The 20,049-nt window shown below is 36.0% G+C and overlaps 3 protein-coding genes, 1 long non-coding RNA gene and 1 pseudogene across 9 annotated transcripts; 4 read left to right on the plus strand and 1 right to left on the minus strand.

Annotated features, from left to right (window-relative positions):
* The first annotated feature begins 188 nt into the window (after positions 1–188).
* LOC18050326 lies at positions 189–4,603 on the plus strand. Of its 3 annotated transcripts, none has more exons than XM_006444364.2 (6): positions 189–828; positions 1,277–1,476; positions 3,030–3,315; positions 3,446–3,531; positions 3,637–3,725; positions 3,822–4,603. In XM_006444364.2, exons 1-6 carry the CDS (start codon positions 529–531, stop codon positions 4,073–4,075), a joined length of 1,215 nt encoding a protein of 404 aa, XP_006444427.1. In that variant the 5' UTR covers positions 189–528; the 3' UTR covers positions 4,076–4,603. The 3 variants fall into 3 exon arrangements, with proteins under 3 accessions (XP_006444427.1, XP_006444426.1, XP_006444425.1); XM_006444363.2 differs by having other exon boundaries at positions 3,033–3,315; XM_006444362.2 differs by having other exon boundaries at positions 3,048–3,315.
* A 291-nt stretch (positions 4,604–4,894) lies between these two features.
* Positions 4,895–7,134, plus strand: LOC18050327. Its single transcript, XR_002906763.1, has 2 exons — positions 4,895–5,206; positions 5,429–7,134. It is a non-coding gene; the product is annotated as an uncharacterized LOC18050327 (long non-coding RNA).
* A 1,849-nt stretch (positions 7,135–8,983) lies between these two features.
* Positions 8,984–11,486, plus strand: LOC18050328 (L10-interacting MYB domain-containing protein). 3 transcript variants are annotated; one of them, XM_006444370.2, is made up of 5 exons: positions 8,984–9,128; positions 9,572–9,928; positions 10,073–10,166; positions 10,233–10,750; positions 10,840–11,486. In XM_006444370.2, the coding sequence occupies exons 2-5, from the start codon at positions 9,593–9,595 to the stop codon at positions 11,431–11,433; spliced, it is 1,542 nt and encodes a 513-aa protein (XP_006444433.1). In that variant the 5' UTR covers positions 8,984–9,128; positions 9,572–9,592; the 3' UTR covers positions 11,434–11,486. The 3 variants fall into 3 exon arrangements, with proteins under 3 accessions (XP_006444433.1, XP_006444434.1, XP_024043628.1); XM_006444371.2 differs by having other exon boundaries at positions 10,073–10,750; XM_024187860.1 differs by lacking the exon at positions 8,984–9,128 and having other exon boundaries at positions 9,838–9,928; positions 10,012–10,750.
* A 255-nt stretch (positions 11,487–11,741) lies between these two features.
* LOC18050330 (protein DEHYDRATION-INDUCED 19 homolog 4) lies at positions 11,742–15,248 on the minus strand. 2 transcript variants are annotated; one of them, XM_006444368.2, is made up of 5 exons: positions 14,807–15,248; positions 14,534–14,691; positions 13,894–13,971; positions 13,456–13,715; positions 11,742–12,061 (listed from the first exon to the last, which is right to left on the minus strand). In XM_006444368.2, the coding sequence occupies exons 1-5, from the start codon at positions 14,880–14,882 to the stop codon at positions 11,953–11,955; spliced, it is 681 nt and encodes a 226-aa protein (XP_006444431.1). In that variant the 5' UTR covers positions 14,883–15,248; the 3' UTR covers positions 11,742–11,952. The 2 variants fall into 2 exon arrangements, with proteins under 2 accessions (XP_006444431.1, XP_006444430.1); XM_006444367.2 differs by having other exon boundaries at positions 14,534–14,694.
* A 718-nt stretch (positions 15,249–15,966) lies between these two features.
* LOC18050331 lies at positions 15,967–19,377 on the plus strand (annotated as a pseudogene).
* Positions 19,378–20,049: the final 672 nt, after the last annotated feature.

Raw genomic sequence — 20,049 nt, forward strand, 5'->3', positions numbered from 1 at the left:
CCTCTCTTTTTTTCTTTTTTTTTCCTTCCAACCAAATATAAAAAAGATTTTCATGTTGCTTTTCTACTACTGTACTTATTTGTAATTAGGTGAAGATCAAAGGGCACATGCGTCCATTAACAAAATCGGGCCGAGCCAATTTGGTGCCAACATTTGTTATTCAAAGCCTACACAACACTGGCAACAAGTTTTGCCGAAACATCACAAAACTGAGCAATTGAAAAGCCCCCTTTCATCGGCATCATCCACAACGACAGCTATTCCTTTTGCAGTCAACACTCTTCTTACCTCTTCCATTCTCCAAATCTAAACCTACGAATCGCGAAAAATAAAAAGAAGCATGAAACGAAAAAACACAATCACACACGCTCGTGGCCTTTCACAGTCATTCTAAAAATTTTGTAATTACCTCTTAAAACCCCTACAAAACCCCTAAATACCCATTCTATCCCCAGAGTTTTAATCTCTCGTTCTTCACTTTTTTTTGTTCAATTATTTTGATTGTTAAAAATTTGGTTATATTACATAATGTCCAACTCGGGGGGCTTTACGGTGACCCGGGCTCACTCCGGTGACCGGTTTTACAACCCACCGGCTATGAGACGGCAGCAGCAGCAGCTTCAGCTGCAAAGACGGCTACAGAAGCAATTGCAGAGGAAGAGCCAAGTTGATTCGGTCGAGGCAGAGACCCTGGCTGACGCTGATGAGTCCACATTGTACAGGCTCGACTCGGTCTGCTCTGCGTCACCGAGAAACGGTGACTTGAGTAATTTGGATCGGCTCATTGATTCTGTCACTCCTTATGTTCCGGTTCAGTACTTACCCGAGGTAGTGAAGATATTTAGTCGCTGTTTGGTTCCCGGGAAAGTATGATTCCGGAAATTTCGGAATTTTATAACTTTAACGTGATCATACTCTGAAGTACGGTATTTGTTAAGCTATTATTCATGTTGTTGATTTTAATATTTGGTTCATTGGAGGTTTAAAGGTCGTATTTTTTGTTGTTAGAAAGCTGATGAATGTTATTGATGGTAAAATTTACATTTTTTATTTGTTTCAGTTTCCACTTCTGTGAAGAGCTTGAGTCGTGTATTTATATATGACAGTTAAATGGACAGAACTTTAGCTTTAAATGGACAAAACTTTAGCCCTGTGAATTCGAGAATTTTGGAATTCATCTATGTTTTTGCAGTACAGTATCCATACAATGTCCATGCATTCCAGTGAAACGCTAGGTTGTTTGTTTATATTTCTGATTGGCTTTCTTGGTCTGCAGACGAGAATGAAGGTATGGAGAACTGGTGAAGCTGATGCACAACCATTCTTTAGTCTTGGGGATCTATGGGAATCATTTAATGAGTGGAGTGTGTATGGAGTGGAAGTTCCACTGCTATTAGATGGTTACGACTCTGTTAAACAGTACTATGTTCCATCCTTATCAGGCATTCAGTTGTACATAGACCCTTGTAGGCTAAGGTTAGCCTATTCACACTTTCCACTTTACTTGCCCTTTAGTCAAAATTCTATTGCTCCTTACTTATTGCTGCTTCTTTTTATTAATTGTTTTCTCAAAAATTCTATGTTGTGATCACTGATATTTTGCGGTCAATTGTATACTTATCACCTTTATTGAGACATTCTTCCAAACCTTCAAACCTGTCGGTACATGCTAGACAGAGATTGCTCAATTTTGTCGTTTAGCTCGGTATGTTTTATTATCTTTCTTCATTTGAAGTGCTCACATGTAGTCCAACTGCCACGTGCATAGTTCCTGGAAGATAGATGCCACATGTTACTGTGCAATAAATGAACATGTTTGGCCGCCAGTGTTTATTGTGTTTAGATCTTGTTTGGATACATTTTTATTATGCAATTATTTTCGCCATCTATCTGTGAGCAATGTGGATTGAGATATTCTTCCAAACCTGTCGGTACATGCTAGACAGCAATAGAGTCCTATTCTGTAGTTTAGCTTGATATGTTTTATTGTCTTTCTTCACTTCTACTGTTCAAACTGCCATAAGTCTCGTTATAGGATGAGTGCACTTTACCGGGCAATAAATGATTGATTTTGGCTGTAGAAGACACAAGTTTCATAATTAGATCTTGTTTGGATGACTTTTATTTTGCAGTTTTTTTCACCAGCTATATGCGGGCAACATTGTCTTCTTGCTTTGTGAACTTTGCAATTTTGAATTTCCATTTAGTTTCTGGATTTCTTTTAGTCTTCAAAATTTTACTTCAGCAGAGTATTACTAAAACTTTAGTTCATCTAGTATCTTTAATTTGGCCCTTCTTTGTGCAATCAAATATCACCTTGCAGCTATTTAATAGTGTTTTTCCTGTTTTTGTTTCTCTTGTTTGTTTGTTTATTCAGATCCTGTCCATTGTGTAAAAATTCTAATTGGCTGCAATATTATTTTTGTAATGGAAATCTGACTTTCCACTGAAGACACAGGATATGTTATTTTTGTTCTTCATATGTGCCTATGGAGCAATCTTTCGTCCTGTTTTACTTGAAAATCATGTTCTCTAGCTGTAGAATGCAAGTTTTTAGTTCTAGATGTGATTATCTAATGGGCAGTAGTCCCTAGACAAAAGTGAAGCCCAGCGTTTTCTTGAATATCAAAAAAGAAAAAAAAAAGTGATAATCTAACATATATTGTTGACTCAGTGCATCATTCATGGAATTGTAACCAGTAATCTACAGAAGATAGAATCCTCGGGTCAGATATTAGAACTCTGAAACGGACAAGGTTTATAATTTATGTAGCAAGTTTTTAAGCAGATAAGGAGCACGAGACACTAGTTTTCCATTTCAAGTGAGATTTCTAGTACACATTCATAATTGCTTGAGTAAACATTGAGCATGTACAAAGATGCATAGATAGTAATCAAACTTCTTCCTGTGAAATAGTTCTCTTTCATGTTTACTGAAGTTTTCTCTGGAATAAAGATGTGATACTATCATGCTTTATTTACACTTTAATAGGTTATTGTTTTTGAAAATTATTCTAATATTCTATTAGAAGACCTGGTGAGGATAGGGATGCCGAGTCTTCAAGGGAGACAAGTGGTGCTGGAAGTAGTGACTGTGAAGCAGAAAGGCGAGCCAAAGGTGTTGCTTGTGCGACACAGGGTCAGCAAAACCTTATGAATGTGAACCTCCAGATATTGAACAGGCTTACATTGAGAGATAAACCTACTAGGAGTTCATCTAGCGATGAAACTGAGGTTTGCAACTCTCCTGGATTGCTTGTATTTGAATATTTGGAACAAGAACAACCACATCATAGGCAACCTTTATATGACAAGGCAAGTACATATTGACAAATACTAGCATATTTTGCTTTGTGTAGAGAGATTTCTTGTCCTGAGTCCATATTTGTGATAGTAAATGAAGCATGTCCATGCTGAGTCTTTTTGTCCCTAACTGTATGTCCAGGTTTCAAGTCTTGCATCTCAAAATCCAGAGATTAGAACTTACAAGAGCTGTGATCTGTTACCTGCAAGTTGGGTTGCTGTGGCTTGGTGAGATATCTGAAACTTTTGAAGAATTGAATGGTGGTTGATCTGCTTATTTATCTTATCTTATTGTGTTGCACATTTTTGATATAGTTGGAACTTTCGTTCCAGGTATCCAATATACAGAATACCTGTAGGCCCAACGCTACAAAATCTGGATGCATCCTTTTTATCCTTCCATTCCTTATCAACAGCTAAAAGTATTTCTAATTTACTCTCTTTCTTTCAGAATCAGTGAACACAATGTGACTTTCCATAAGTCATGATTTTGACTATTCTTTTCGGAATGTTAACAGGCAAAAATCAACCACAATTTAATTCTTCTAGTGGCCGGAAGGTCTACAGTGTAGATGGATCTTCGAAGATTCCTCTACCTCTTTTTGGCCTGGCTTCATATAAATTGAGAGGTTCAATTTTGACACCAAATGGAGCCAATGAATGGCAACAAGCCAACTCTCTACTGCAAGCTGCTGACGATTGGCTAAGGGGTTTGCAGGTTTATCTTCCTGATTTCCAATTCTTTGTCTCCCATAGTTCGCAGTGGAGATGATAGGAGCATAAATTTTACTTAAAGTTGCTCCCCCATGTAGGCAGAGATGTTCCAGGTCCCAGTTTGGAATGATCTGTGTTAAAAGACAAGATGACATTACTATGAAACTGTCCTAACAAACAGTTTTGCTTTCAGCCTTCTCACCCTTAGAGTTCTGTAAGGATTCATATACTCGGCATGTTCACAAGGAGTAAGAAATGCTTGTGGCTTCAGTTCGGTGCATTGAAGGAAAACATATTTAATTATGCTACCAGATTGTATTGAAATTACCTGTGCATGAAGAAATGCTTGTGGCTTCAGTCCGATGAATCAGTGACTGTGTCTTGTTGTTTGTGTTATGTGATTCTTCGACAAACTTTTGGCAATAGTGATGAAAATTTGAAACATATGTAATCTTACATGCACATTTATACCTGTACCTGTAGTTTTGCGAGCCGGCAATGCTTTTGTCAGGGGTTTTCCCAAATTCTGCATTCTAGTCTCCCGAAAACTTGCTGTTTATGTCAGTATTTGTTGTCTCTTCTTAAGGCTGCTGCATTATGGGCACCTGTGCTGACGCATTATTACTATTATCATTATTACGTATTTTGTTTTTTTGAGCGGGTAATTATCACAAACCTCCCCTGAGGTTTAGCATATTCTCAGTTTGATCGATTGTATTCACGTATTTTTAAATACCTCCCCTAATGTTAATATACCGTTTCGTATAAATTGGTTGGTGAGGATAAAATTGTAAAAAGACCCATTAATGATAAAAAAAAAAAATTTAAGAAAGCTTGAAAAATTTCACGTTGGGTTTTGAAATTGGTCTCAATTTTGTGAATGTCCATTGGGTAAAGAACAAAAGCAAAGCCTTTACCCAGCAGACATTAACACCCACTTAAAAAGAAAAGGAAATATGGTCCTCTCTTTCCTCTATTCAAATCGAAGCCATGAAACACGACATCCCTTTCATCTTCTCTTTAGTGCTTTGATTAAAATGCTTGCTCACAAATGGGAGATCATGACACTGAATTTAGAGACGCCAATACTAGAGACGACTGATTCACGATGGCTATGTGGAAGGATATCGACCAATGACTTTTGCATTCGACCCACAAATAATCCTAGTGTTTTCGAGCCGCAAATAAGGTACGAATCAGATTATTTCCGTGCATGTCAATTTTGTTAGCTAAAATTAGGAGATTTGGTTAAAAAAAGAATAATGGGTCTCGAAAATTTTTTGAGAATTTTTTTGTTTCTTCCATTTTTTTTTCCGTCGATTAGTGTTAGTTGTAGGTTAATGATTGCTGCAAATGCATGTTCACTTGTGATTGATTGAAAATGGCTCTGAAAACTTTTTATTCGTTTAAGGTACTGTTGCTGATTGTTGAACATGGATTCATGCCAGTCTTTGTTAATTTAAAGATTGGATTTGTTTGAGGGAAATACTTCGGTGAGACCAGACGTGATGAGCAGATGTTTGGTGGCAGAATTCTGCGAGCAGGTGTCTCCTGTAAGAGCCAGGTAGCAAGGGAAAAGGAGCAGGAATATTCTGCTCGTCCACGAATATGCCATTCACGAGGCGGAACCCTTGCTAGAGGCATACGGTCACTCCTGCTAGGGTTCGAGGCGAGGAGACCCGGTCAACGGCAGTTGGCGAGACGTGCCTTCCTATCCGAGAATCAAGGCACGAGGTTCATCTCCATTCGCCCATCATGAAGATAATGAGACATCCACATCCGAGCGTGGGGAGAACAACAGGCGTAAACTGCGGAAGACCGGGACTCAGAGGAAGCCTATAAAAAGGTAGCCAACGAAGGTAAAAGGGTTAGACTTTTTGTTATTTGAACTAAGAAAAGAGAGAAAACAACCTAACAACCATAAGATTTGTGGCAAACGTTCCCCGAACCTTCATATCTGACTTGAGCGTCGGAGGGTTTGCGCCGGGAAAGCAACCGGCGTACTCTGACCTGTCTGTGTGCGCAGGAACCTCTGGAGAAGAAGCTTTACGAGGAGAGATCCTGGTCGTGGTGAAGTTGATCGAGCAGAGACCCTGGTCGTAGAACGAGGAGAACCAGAATCTCGCATCAACAGGATTATTTTTTAAGAGATTCGCAAAACCTTCTCTGCTCTAGATTTGGCTTCTGGCATACCTGGTTGGTTGGAGATAATTGTTTATATAATCGCTGCTGCCTATATTATTCAAGAAGATTGATTAGGCAATGTACTGGGTTAGAGATTGGTAGAACTTTGGAAGATTGGTTGTAGATGCAGCCTGGTTGTGTTGTCAAATAATGTGATATGTCAAATCTGTTTTCTTTGGCCTAACAACCTAGAATCTGAGCTATGTCGCCATACAAAGTCCTGACATAATCAAGCTTGTTAGCCAATGTCCAAAATTGCAGTGTCTTTGGATAATTTCTGTCTTATTTGTTCGAGTTATAAATGAAAATTTCAGTGTATTTGGATATCCATACTGAATGTTGAAGTTATTGACAAGAGTGGACCCCAAATTCAAGGCCAATGCTCCCTGTTGAGAAGCTTTACATATATAGGACTGTCGCTTGGCAAAAGATTGATATGCTTGGTTTTGTTTGGAATATGGACGAAGATTTTGCATCGAGACTTTCCTGACAGATCATTTTGCAAATCAAGCTCCAAGTAGCTATCTTCAGACTCTTGGATATATATAAAGCAGGTTCATGCTGTATATGTGACTCATTGTATCATGATTATTTTTCTATTGCTTATTGCAATTGTAGTCCGTGATGAAGTTGGGGAAAACTTATTAAGGGTATATAGATGCTCAAAATCTCAATTGCCATTCATTTTACACTTGGCTGAGCTATAGCATACCAGCTAACGATTAATAAAGAAGGTATGAAGCTCCTATTGCTGGTGGTATTATCAATCAAAGTTGTTATTTTACTTAGGCATAGTTACCATGTATACAATTTGCAGACTTTTTTCATGTTTACGCATTCGATCATCTTTTTGTTAAGCTAGTGATGGTCGATTTGTGTATTCATTTGTATCACTTGTAGCCCTATAGGAATAAAATTTAAAATTCTATTGCATCTCCTGTACCAAATACTAATTTGTTGGCTATATATTTGGGGAAATGGCTTCATCATCTTATTTCTTTGACGTGAATAGTGTAACATTATCTAAATTCAAAAGTATTTCTATCACTTGTGTAAAAAAACAACCTACTTTTTTTACTCTTCTTATATTAAATAAAGCAAAATCTTCACCAAGATTGAAAGAAATTTGATGCAGAAAGCAAAGCAATGAGGCAAAGTGCAAAAAAGCTTCCTTCTAATTCTGCGATATTTGACTCAAATCTTTTCTTTATTTCATTCATCAAAGTCATTTTGGAAAGTAGTAGGGATGATTTGGTATTTTAATTGTATTCACCTTCCCTGGCGCCAGAACAAACGTGCTTAGTACGAACCAACAATTTTTTATTTGTCATTTTAGCATGCAACAAACGGTCAAATTAACAGTATACTAACGTCGGGGGAAGTTTTTGAAAATAGACGAATACAATCTATCAAACTGAAAATATGCCAAATCTCAGGAGAAAGGTTTCTGATAATTGCCCTTTTTTGAGCACCATTGCTGTCGGTGTGATTGATAGATGTGGCCAAACCACAAGCAGGTTCGAGTGTCTTCCGGGTGGAAATGGAAGAAAGGTTGTCATGAATTGTTCATGGGGTCAATACTGAACTGGCAACCTAATACCTTGTTTCTTGAAATATTGATGTACATGGTTCACCGCGCACTGCGATCAGAAGTCATGTAACAGAACTGTACTTTTTGAACTTGTGATGTTCTTGATGAGGTCCAGTTGCACAATCAGTCGAAGACCGGACCGCAAAAATGATTCACCCAGTAGAAATATGTAGTAATTTTACGAATTATAAAATTGATGAATTTAATTATTAAATTGTATGTTACTTTTAAATGTATTTGATGAGGCCATGTCGTGTACGTCACTTACTATTATATGAATTTGATATCTGATAATTTTGATGGTATATTTAGGGTTATTGAAATGTGAAATGTGACGATTTTAACTAAAGAAAAAATTGGGGAGAGATAATAGAGTACTGCTATTCAGGTTCTATTTGGTATGATTTTTTTAAGTATAGTTTATTTAAGTAAAATTTTTATTTATAAATCTTTTATTAATAGAGTTTTTATTGAAAAGATTTTAGTTATTTAGTTGTCAATGAGAGCTTTTGTTAAAATTATAAGATTATTTTAATAGGTAAGTTTTTAAAAATTATTTTATGAAAATAATAAAATTAGGTTATCAAATAAGTAAAAGATATTTTAGATAGTTTAATATTTAAGAAAAAAATTTCAACTTTTACTCGTAAAAACTTAAAATTTGAACTTTTGTTAAGCGCTATTTGGTATATCTTTTCAAATACAACTTATTTAAATAGGGCTTTTATAAATAAAGTTTTTACACAAAAGATTTTAATTGTTTGATTGTCAATGAGAATTTTTATTAAACATTATAATTTTTTTAATAAATAAGTTTTTTTTAAAGTTATATTATAAAAGAATGAAAGTCAAATAAGTAAATGATATCTTAGACATTTTAACATTTAAAAAAAATATTTTAACTTTTACTCCCAAAAATTAAAATTTGAATTTTTGTTAGTAGAAACAAAATAACTTATTTAATATTTGAAAACTCTACTAAAAAAATTGAACAACTATAGAAATTTTGATAATAATTTATTCTTATAACCATTAAACAAATCATACTAAATAGACACTTAGTAGAGTTAAAATAACCTGTTTAATCTTTAAAAACTCTATTAAAAATACAGCTAAATTTTTTTTTTGATAAAATAGACTAAATAAGTAAATAGGGCATTGGAATCGGGATAATATAAAACTTAACAAGGTTGAAAGCTTGCGCAATCGAGGATAGGGTTGTATTTTACTCTGGCGAGAAAGCAACTTCAACCCGATTTAGGTTAACCTTATCCCCGAATTAGCAGAAACTCACACCCACACCCAGTCGTTTCAGATCTCCCCAATCGACCTCAAGGTAAGGTTTTAAGTTTGTCCTTCTCCTTGCTCTCTCTTTATATCAATAACACATAACCATCTCGTCAGCATAAAAACTTTACTCACTTTTTTATTAATATATTATTCAATCTTAAGGGTTCTAGTCGATCAATTCTAGCGATTCTATGATAATTATCAATACCCATAAGTATGGCGTTACTCCTTTATGATGGAAGCTTCAATAAACCTGGTCAAGAATGGGGGAACTTTTGAATTTATTTTGGTGACCTGGCAATATGATCAATTAAGCAACTCGCTTCAATTAGAACACTAGATTATCACTTTTGGTTAAAGTATCTCCCTTTGTTTCCTGGAATTGGTAAATCATAGTTGTAGTGAAAAAGACGTTATACTGGTTAATGAGTGAAATCATTGAGCAATTTCTCTTAAAATGAATGATATATGTTCTCATATTAATGGTAGGTTCTATCAAATTGTACAAGTATGAGCATGGGACCCCAGAATGGCGGCGATCGTAATAGGACAGTATGGACTCCTGAGATGGATAGATATTTCATTGACTTGATGTTGGAGCAACTCAGTAAAGGGAACAGATTTGATGATCCCTTATTCAGTAAACGAGCATGGAAGCAAATGACTTCAGTGTTCAGTGCAAAGTTCAAATTTCAGTACCATAAAGATGTTCTCAAAAATCGGTACAAAACACTGAGAAGTCTTTACAGGGCTGTGAAGAGTCTTCTTGATCAGAAGGGCTTCAGCTGGGATGAAATGAGACAAATGGTGACGGCTGACAATACCATCTGGGAGGAGTATATTAAGGTGCTTTCCTTAGGGTGTTAATTACCTGAATGATTCTTTTTCTGGGTTCTTATTTGCTTATGTCTTATGTGTTTTACTTGCAGGAGCATCCAGAATCTTTTTCTGGGTTCTTATTTGCTTATGTCTTATGTGTTTTACTTGCAGGAGCATCCAGAAGCGCGTTCATACAGAATAAAAACTGTCCCTTATTATAATGATCTGTGTTTGATATACGGCAATAAAGCTAGTGAACAAAAAGGTAACAGTCTAGTGTTATTGCTGTCTGTGACAATAACATGCGAAGTTGATTTATTGGTTTGTTTAGATGAACAAGTAGGTGGTAAGTTGCTAGAGTCGCTGCAATTGCAAGAGAAAGAAAAAGATGCAGATACTACTCATCCAAGGAGTGCTAGTGAGGGGGAAGCGGAGGATCGTGATGAAATTAGAGTTGATGAAGATAATAGTGTTTCTATGTCCAAAGGAGATGTGGATGATACACTGCAAGTCATATCGAATGGAGCAGAATCTATAGTGGCTAATCGTTCTAGAACTTACTGGCAACCGCCAATGGACCGTTATTTCATTGATCTTATGCTAGAGCAAGTGCAGAAAGGGAACCGGATTGATGGTGTATTTCGCAAGGAAGCATGGATAGAGATGATTGGCTCATTCAATGCTAAATTTGGCTTTAAGTATGACATAGAAATTCTGAAAAATCGCTATAAAACACTGAGAAGGCAATATAATGTTATAAAGAATCTTTTGGACTTGAATGGGTTTGTTTGGGATGAAGCTCGTCAAATGGTGACTGCTGATGATTATGTGTGGCAAGACTATGTCAAGGTACTTATACAGGCATAACTTAACTGCTGGTACTTTGTATCATTTCATTGCAAAAGTTCTCAGGGGACTTTTAATATGATTACATGCAGACGCATACAGATGCCCGGCAATTCATGACCCGACCAGTGCCATACTTTAAAGATCTCTGTGTGATATGTGGTCATCCAAGTATTGATGAAAATGATTGCTTCTCCATTCAAGACTTGGAGATGCATAATGAAGTCCAAGAGATCAAATTTCAGGGAGCATCAAAGAGTTCTCAACATCCTGTGGCATCGGAATCTGGTGAAGACGAACTTGGTGATTTGTTGGAGGCAGCGGCTCGTATGGGTTCAAAACCTGTTTTCTCTTGTACTAAGAATAAACGCCAATTTGAAAATTGTTCAGACTCTGAATTTCTTAAAAAATCACGAAGCAAAGACGAGGGCATGCCGGGGACAATTTGTGAGGCGGTAAATGCAGTTTCTTCATTTTCAGATGGGAAGAGTGGTGACTTGAACTCGAACTCGGTTGCCATTGAGTGTGTTATTGCAGCAGTCCAGGCATTACCAGACATGGATGAAGATCTCATTTTGGACGCTTGTGATTTCCTAGAGGATGAAATGAAAGCTAAAACATTCATGGCCCTAGATGTTAAACTACGCAAGAAATGGTTGTTAAGGAAACTTCGTCCTCAGCTGTAGATTCTATTGTTACCTTTATAAATTTTTATTCTTTGGCAGATTTTTGGATTACAGTCATTCCTGTAGTATGCAATGTAAGTGAAAGAGCTCGAAATTTCCATTCAAGAAAGCAACTGAACCAGCCACCCCTCAACCTGGGAAACTAATCCGCGAAAGAAATGGTTGTTAAGTAAACTTAGTCCTCAGCTGTAGATTTTATTGTTACCTTTATTAATTAATATTCTTTGGCCAATTTTTGGATTAGATTTACAGGACAATGAACAAATCCTGAACATGTAAGTTTCAACTGACCGATAACCGCAAGAATATATACTACAACCCGTGGCTACAACCAAGAAAAGTGAAACAAATAGTATGATTCTCTTCAGGCCTACGTCAAATTGTAGCATCATTACATTTGATTGCTACATCTAACTTAACTTTCTACATCAATAAATTGGCACATACGAATAAGATAATGTCAACTGTGAACTAGTCTTCGGAATTTAAAGTTGACAACCACAGCCCCACTGATATCATTTATAAGCCATCATCCATGATGGTAGAAAATAATAGTCCCTGTGCAAAATTGCTCCTGTTTGCCTTCTCCAAATGGTCCTCGTTTGACAAGGAAGATTGCTGAGCATTTCTGCAATCATAGAAAGAACAATCAAGTTCATGAATAAGAAGGCAATGGCTCCCCTGGCCCATATGCGAACTCAAAACAAAGGGACTGTGAAGGCCATTGATTCTAATGAAGCTTCGGTTGAAAGAGACTAAGAAAGTCTACTTGTGGAACTACATGACACAAAAAGTAGGCAGTAGGAAAGAAGGAAAAAAAGAAAACAATAAAAGCACTCACTTTTTCATGCCTCATTTAAAACTGTCATTTCGTCATTTCGTCATTCAAAATTTTTGAGAATAATCTTAACAACAAAATCATGAAATCATCATGCCAAATAAGCAATAGGCTATCCATATACTCTTGAAGTCCGTCCCCAGCCCATGCATAAAGCATACAGTTAAATGGTGCAAAATCTAAGTGCATCACAATTCTACCATTTGGCCAGCTCATACTTTGTCTTCCCCTTCATATTTGTGTAGGTTATCTTCCCCTCATTTTCTTTCTTGGCTTTCTACTTGTTAGGATAAAATCATGGTACTGTTATACTGATGACGGGGCTGACAATTTTTCCCACATATTAATTTCCAAAAAAAAAAATTCAACTTTTTAACACAAAAAATTGCTATTTGCATCAAACTTCCTTCTCTCACTATTTGGAATTAATAACATGATGAGGCAGTGCATTCCAGCCTAAATACAAGTTTGCCTATTGTCAATTATGCAGGGTATTAGCATGCTTTTTGATTGAACATCCTTTTAGTCATAATTCTTTATTAATTATTCATTTTAACTTCACAACCTTTACAGATTTATTGCACTTTTAACTGATTCCTAGGCCCCGCAACTTATCTCACTGGTGCACGACCTCAACCCATTCGATTAGCGTTCTTCAGATAGCGCAATAGTTAGATCTCTTAAAGGGAGGCATAGATCTCCGTTATTTATACTATTTCCACTGAACCATCCAAACATGATGATCTCGGCCAAGGATATCAATGGTTGCCAGTTAAATGTCATATCCTGCTTGAGTTATTTCTCAATATTGCATAATATCACATAAACTGTCCGCATTAACTCTTTCCTCTACATATTAAATTTCCATTTTAAGGATTTTCATCCCTATTCTCCAATACAACTCTAGACCACTTAATTTTGCATACATTTACCAACTACGCTAGATAGAGCCCTTTCATCACAAGCTTGCAGTTTTCTTTAAATTCAAAGCGCGATACATTCTCAATTAAAAGCTGTGTTTACCTGACAAATATCCTTGATGCTTGAAAACTTGTTCCAAGTATGATGAATTGAGGAAAAAGAAAAATGTGTAGAACAAGCATCAAACATGAAAAAGAAAAATGTGTAGAACATGCATAAAACATGAAAGAGTAAAATCTATTGCGCATAATCAAACAACTTACGTTTCAAATGTTTTCTCACACGAGCTTTTATCTTCTGCTCCTTCTCCAGTGCTCAAAGCAGGCTGTATGCTTTCAGACTCGTCAGCAGTAGGCATGTTGTAAATAAATGATAGCCATGGATCAGATGTCTTTTTGGAGGAAGAAACAGAAGAGGATGACCTTGCAAGAAGAGATTGAAAATGTGCATTTTGCAACTCTTTCCTCAAAGATGATATAGTTGAATTAGAGTTGCCTTTATGAAGTTTTAATTTGTGCCAACTGTAAACTCTTGTTAAGGAAAGTAAAGCATAGCAGCAACTTATCATCATTGCCATGTAAAGAACTTAAGCGAAATCTAAAGTAACTAAAATGAGTTAAAAGAAAAGACAAGAAATTCCAAGGAGGAAATAAAGCAGAAATAAAGAATGGCACTTTTCAAGTCTACCGCGTGAAGGATATATTTGAAATGTTTCCATGTTGTGTTGTTATGTGATCAACCATGTCCATCGTTACCCTTGTAACGCAAACAGGGCATACCTGTAAAGACACAAGTGCCATCTGTAAGAGAAAGTGTACTTTTAAAAGAACAAGTATACATCTAACCGATATGCATTTAAACAAGATGTTCGGTGATGATTAGAATTTCAATTCACAAAATCAATCAAGATTATAACTATGAGTTCAAAATATAAAAAAAAAAATTCACGCAGAACTATGATTATAATGGGCTAATAATGGCAAACATTTGTTGGCATAAAATACCAAAAAGTGATTTCATCCAGTACCAGAAGTCATCATTTAACATGAGAGATAGGCAGAAGTAACAATCATCATGTAATTCAAGCAAGACGAATGAAGTGAAAAACAATTCTAGGTATTGAGAGAGCAAAAGCAGATGATGATATTGATGGAAAAACTGTGACATAAAGTGAGTAATTTTTTTTTTTATGTTGTAAATGATGTGTGGATAAAGGACTAAAAAAGAAACAGACAATTTTTTTTTTTAATTTCTTAATAAGATTGAATTGGTGCTAGGTCTGAAAAAATGCTATTTCTAATTGCTCTAGACCAAAAAAGACAAAAAAAAAAAAAAAATTACCCCCGACTTTGCTTCAACAGGATGTTCCTCATCAATATGACAGCATAATCCAACTAAATCAAAATCCTCCGAACAAAATGGGCATGGATACTCATACTCTCCTTTCACTTCCTCATAATCATCTTCTTCTATATCCTCAAAATCAATGCAAAAATCCGCTGCTTCAATTACAACAGCAAGCCATTCAGCAAAACAAAAAACACAATAAAATGTTTACGCAAACTTAAATAAAGAAAAAGGGGGGAAAAAAAAGGAAGGGTTTTTGAAACAAACCAAACTGAGACTTGAGAGTTGACTGATAGTTCCTTGATGATGAAGTAGAAAGACCAAAGTATCTACTGTAATCCATTGAATCTTCTGTTAATTAAAATTCACAAACAAAACCCAATTCAGATGATAGCATAAAATAGCGAGTAAACTTCCCCTTTGATTTTAAGCGCTCGAGTCTTGACTGGCTCACTGAGTTTATAAATAACGCGTGCTTTAACGCGGAGCAACGAAAGAAGAAGTGAAATTCGAGGAAGAAACGTAAGGACCTGTTTGGGGTGTTTATAAATTATACGTGTGGGTGGGTATGATATGATTCTTAGTGGGCAAGATTTCTGATACCGAAATGACCACCAACTCCCGCGTTTTAACATAAAACTACCCTCGACTGCCAGAGACTGACCCGACTGACCACTCTTTATGATGACCGTTTGGGCCAGCAAATGCAAATGGCCCAGGCTGCGTTTTGACTTGAGTGATCAGTGAAGTTTTAAATTTACTTTTAACAGTGGGAAATGCGCGTGCCCGATGGGGGTTGTTTTTGTCTTTTCGCTTTCCCCATTGGTCGGTTTGATTTATGTGTTTCTGTTTTGGAAGGTCATTCGCGGCGGGGTGCCCCACTCCCATTTGTTTTATTTTCTACGTCAAAAGTGCCTGTCCGCAACATGCAAGTGTAATTAAACTATACCATGCCGATTGAGGAAGGAACGGAAAGTGGAAAAAAAAGTGCAATTAAAAAAAGCTCTTTTTTAGATCCATGCCCCCCCTTTTTCTATTTCTTAATCATTTTATTAAAATTAAAAGAACTCATTTGTGAAATTTTTTCTTTCTAAAAAAAAATCCCCAAATACTATACCTCTCTTTTGTTAACTCTCAAGTGTTTGCAGCAATATCAAAAATATTTTGGATATTCTATTCCCCCCACCCAAAAAAAAGAATAAAAATTATAAACATGAAAATCGGTAATGAGATCTGCAGTTTTTTTTTTTTTTTTAATTTAAAGATAACATATTATAATCGTTTGATCACCGTCACTGACTTTTGTAATCAGCTTTATACTTTCTTTAAACCATTTCGTAACTGCAGGTTTGTTTAGTAATAAGTTGGGGCGTATTTATTAATAAATAAATAAATTCAGAGTCCAAGAATGGGAGCGAAGCCCAAGTTAAAAAAAAAAAACAAAGAGGCGCAAAGTAGCGCACTACCGTTCGGTTTCAAAACATTGATTTGATTCACGACAAAGCTAAAGCTTAGAGCTAGTTCATTCAACTTTCTTCTAAAACCCACAAATCTTAAATTCAATATCCGTTAAACAAAATAACTTGTTCACTCGAAATTGTAAATCCAAATTACGATCCATTAATTCTTGCTTTCGAATTCAGTTTCCATTTTCGCTTTCCATGGCGACGGGAAACCGGACGGGTGTTTACAGAAAGAAAAGAGATTCATTGAAGAGCGCGCGTGCTCCTCTGTCTTCATCGGCTTCCGGTTCGGCAGGTCCGGTTATTGAAATGGTGAGCGGTTCGTTGCTTCGCTCTAATCGCTCTTCTTATGCTCCTCTCAGTACTGAAGATCCCGGTCCTTCTAGGTACGGCTTTCTTCTTTATTTCAGAATTTATGTTTCCATTCGTCAGATACTAGAATTGTCCACGTGAGATGGCATTAATTGGAAAAAGTAAGAATGAAAATTGCATGTGAGAATTGTTTTTACTATTTTCGTCGTGGTTCTGCAACAGTAATTATTTGTTTACTTCGTTTGATTTAACATAGAAACTTACTCGTCATATTGTTCGTTTGGAAACATAGTTAGCGTCATAGACTCAGAGCATTTATTTGGTAATTTGTTTTATTTTATTTTATTAGATATTTTCTGAGTTAGAACTTAGTGGATTAGAGTATTGAATGAGTTTTTCCAATCTTATTATGTAGTCAGTTTAGTTGACATCGTGTACTTATGGATTTTCAATCAGTATTAATCAAGATGAAGTTTTGACATATTAACTGAATATTTTCATGGAGTGGCGTGTCCAGAGTGATTGGATAGGGAGTTGAGGGAGCATTGTGGGATTTTTCTCTGTTGATGACGCTTGTAATATATTCAGGCATCAAATTGTGATCTTTCTCATTCAGCTGTTTGAAAAGCCACGTGCTGTTAAATTCTGCATTGCTGAAGGTAGGGTTAAAAAATGTGAGATTCTTCCATGTGACCATATTTCCTTGGTTGGTGCAGCAGTGATGCATTTTCGGTAGGTCTACCACCAGCATGGGTGGATGACGCTGAAGAAATAGCAGTTAATACACAACGTGCTCGGGTCAAAATGGCAGAACTTGTCATCTTTTGGAGATGGCAAACAAGATCAACACATGATCGAGATTCTTACATATGAGATTACAGATCTTTTAAGGGGATCTGAGAAGAGATTAGATAAACTTTCTGCTGCTGGCTCTTCAGAAGATTCAAATCTTAGAAAAAATGTACAGGTATAATTATGATTATGGTTGTATTCTCTGTTGGGGGAAACTTTATGTAATTCTCAGCATGTAATTTTGAAACTATTGGCAAAGTTTTATTGTTTCTTCGGTCTTAATTTCCTTCTAATTCTAATTACATTTGATGGCATACTTGTTTGTACAATGTACTATGTTAATTTAATACAAATGTTACATATAGGTGCCAATTGGCTTAACTTTTTCTTAATTTGATGTAAAAATGGAGCTAAATCGAGCAGATATGATTTGATTTTTATGCAAACCATATGTTGTTATCAATCAATTTTTTTACTTTTTCTAGTGATGTTGGAGAAATCATTGTCTCATACTTGGTTAACTTTATAGATGTGGATGGTTGTCGTCTTGTTTCACTCATTGCGCTTAAATTCATTGCCTTTTACTTGTATGTATTTGGTGAGTGGTCTTGTGCTATGATTTTGTATGACCTTTATCAATTTTCTACTTGGACAGCATTCTCTTGCAACAGACCTTCAGAACCATTCAATGGACCTCAGGAAAAACCATTCAACGTATTTGAAGCATTTGCAGCAGCAAAAGGAGGTCTGAATAATCGATCTAACGGCAGGAAACAATATGAATAATTAGCTTACTTGACTTTTATCTCATAAATAATCATACAACACATTTTCATTTTTTTCTTTGGTTGTATACTTTTGATCATGTTTATAAACCCCTAAATAGCCTGATCACTATTTGCCTGAATATTTTTGGTCATTGTTATTATTGTAGATTTATTATTATTTATTTTCATATAATTTTTTTATGTTTTGTAGGGATGTGATGGTGTTGACTTGGAGATGAACTTTAACGAGGACAAATATAGATTGGAAGATGATGGATTTAGTGATGGGGTATACTGTTTATTATTTATGGATGCTTTTGGTAGGATCATTTTGAATGCAGGAAATTAGGCATATAGTGTAAATGCATATGTGAAAGGTTAGTGATGATCATGCTTCGGAAAAAGAAGTCGGAAAATTTCAAGTTGGTTCTGTACCTATGGCTTGAATGGAGCAAATCTGCTGATATCCATATTTTTGGTACTTGATTCCTGCTTTATATCTGTACTTAGTTGGGCCTGATTGGCAGCTTATTTTTGAGTTCTTAAGTTATGGAATGGTGGATTGCTAAGAATGTGACCCATTTATGGATTCTTGATATAGATAGCTTAGAGTCTTTCTAGGTGCAAGATAAAAAATCTGTTGCTCTCAAAGATCATAATTTTTTGCTTGTTCAATCCAGGGTTTTGATGCGCATCAGATGATGAAGTTAAACAACTGTAGAAAGTCTTCTTCTTTCCCCGAGATTATAAACCCACTCACAAAAGCATGAACATGCTCGTACTTGCAAGCACACATGCCCTCTATCAGTAATTGTATATAGATAGTTCGAAACGTGATTTTGGTAGGTTCATAGGTTATTGACACAATTGATTTGTCCTAAAGTTTCATCTGCATAATTGGCTTGTTCTTGTTATTATTATTGTTATGGCGAACAGATTCATATTGAGCACTTGCAATTGCAGGCAGAGAGAACACAGAAGAAAGGAGGGTTGGCGAGGTGTGCTAGAGTGCTGCTCATTATGTGCGTCATCGTGCTAGTCCTCTTGATTCTCAAAGAATTATTCTTGTGAAATTAACTGTTTGTTACTGAGTAGTATGCTAGTGCTGTGCGTATTGTAAGGAAACTGCAAGGATCAGCAAGTTGATTGGGAAGATTGCAACATGGCTGTGGACACACACAGTAACCGAAACAAATATAGGTTGATCAATATCAAAGTTCTCAGCATTTTTTTTTTTTAATTTTCCTTCACCTTTTTCTGGCTCCCTTTTCATAATTGATCAATAGCTGAGAACTTTGACCGGAGGAATGGGTTTATTTTTTTGTAGTCCCTTTACCTGACCTTGCGAGAATGTTTCTGTTATTAAAAGTCTGTTTATTAAGCAAATAGTGTCTTTATGAAAGAGCAAAAGGGGGATATATATTACTATTTACACGTGGTTCTATGTAAATGTGAGTTCCAGTGCTATCGATGCAAAGGCAATCGAGGATGCAAACGGAATAATAATGAAACTTGCGAAATAATGTGACAAATTATTATTCAAACGATCATATGGCTTGTAAGGGATTGAACACTAAATTCTGTAACGCAAAAGATGTTATGAAAGGTATCATAAATGGTGTGTGAATATATTTCGTAACTTGTTGGGGGTGGAGTGACTGAAATACACACGGCAGCACGTACGCTAGAAAAGGAATTGCTCCATAAGAATTGGAACAATTAGGGGATTTTAAAATAGGGTAAATTGGAATGGGAGAAAATATAGTATTCAATAGAAGAAAAAGGTGATGAAGACGAAGGTGAAGACCCCAGAAAGTTTTATCCTGGCATAAAACTTAAGACGATATGTTAAAAAGATGAGACTTCAAACACCACGTCGTACATATATTATTTATGCTGGCTTAGAACATGGATGACAAGTCATATAAGTTTTACTCTAGGGTAATAGTTAGATGACCTGTCGTCTATAATACAGAAGACTAAAGGACACGTGACGTATTTTTGCTCGGAATGCCGATGACTGTATAAAAAAATGAACGACTTGTCGTACAATAATGACGCGCAAATAGACGACATATCGTATGCTGGATAAGTCTACGGATGACACCAAGCATGCACCATTTCCGAATGTTAAGTCTTCTGCATTCAGTAATTCTGAATATTATGTGCTTGTGAC

This window comes from Citrus clementina, unplaced genomic scaffold, assembly GCF_000493195.1.
Source record: "Citrus clementina cultivar Clemenules unplaced genomic scaffold, Citrus_clementina_v1.0 scaffold_3, whole genome shotgun sequence".
Taxonomy (NCBI): domain Eukaryota; kingdom Viridiplantae; phylum Streptophyta; class Magnoliopsida; order Sapindales; family Rutaceae; genus Citrus; species Citrus x clementina.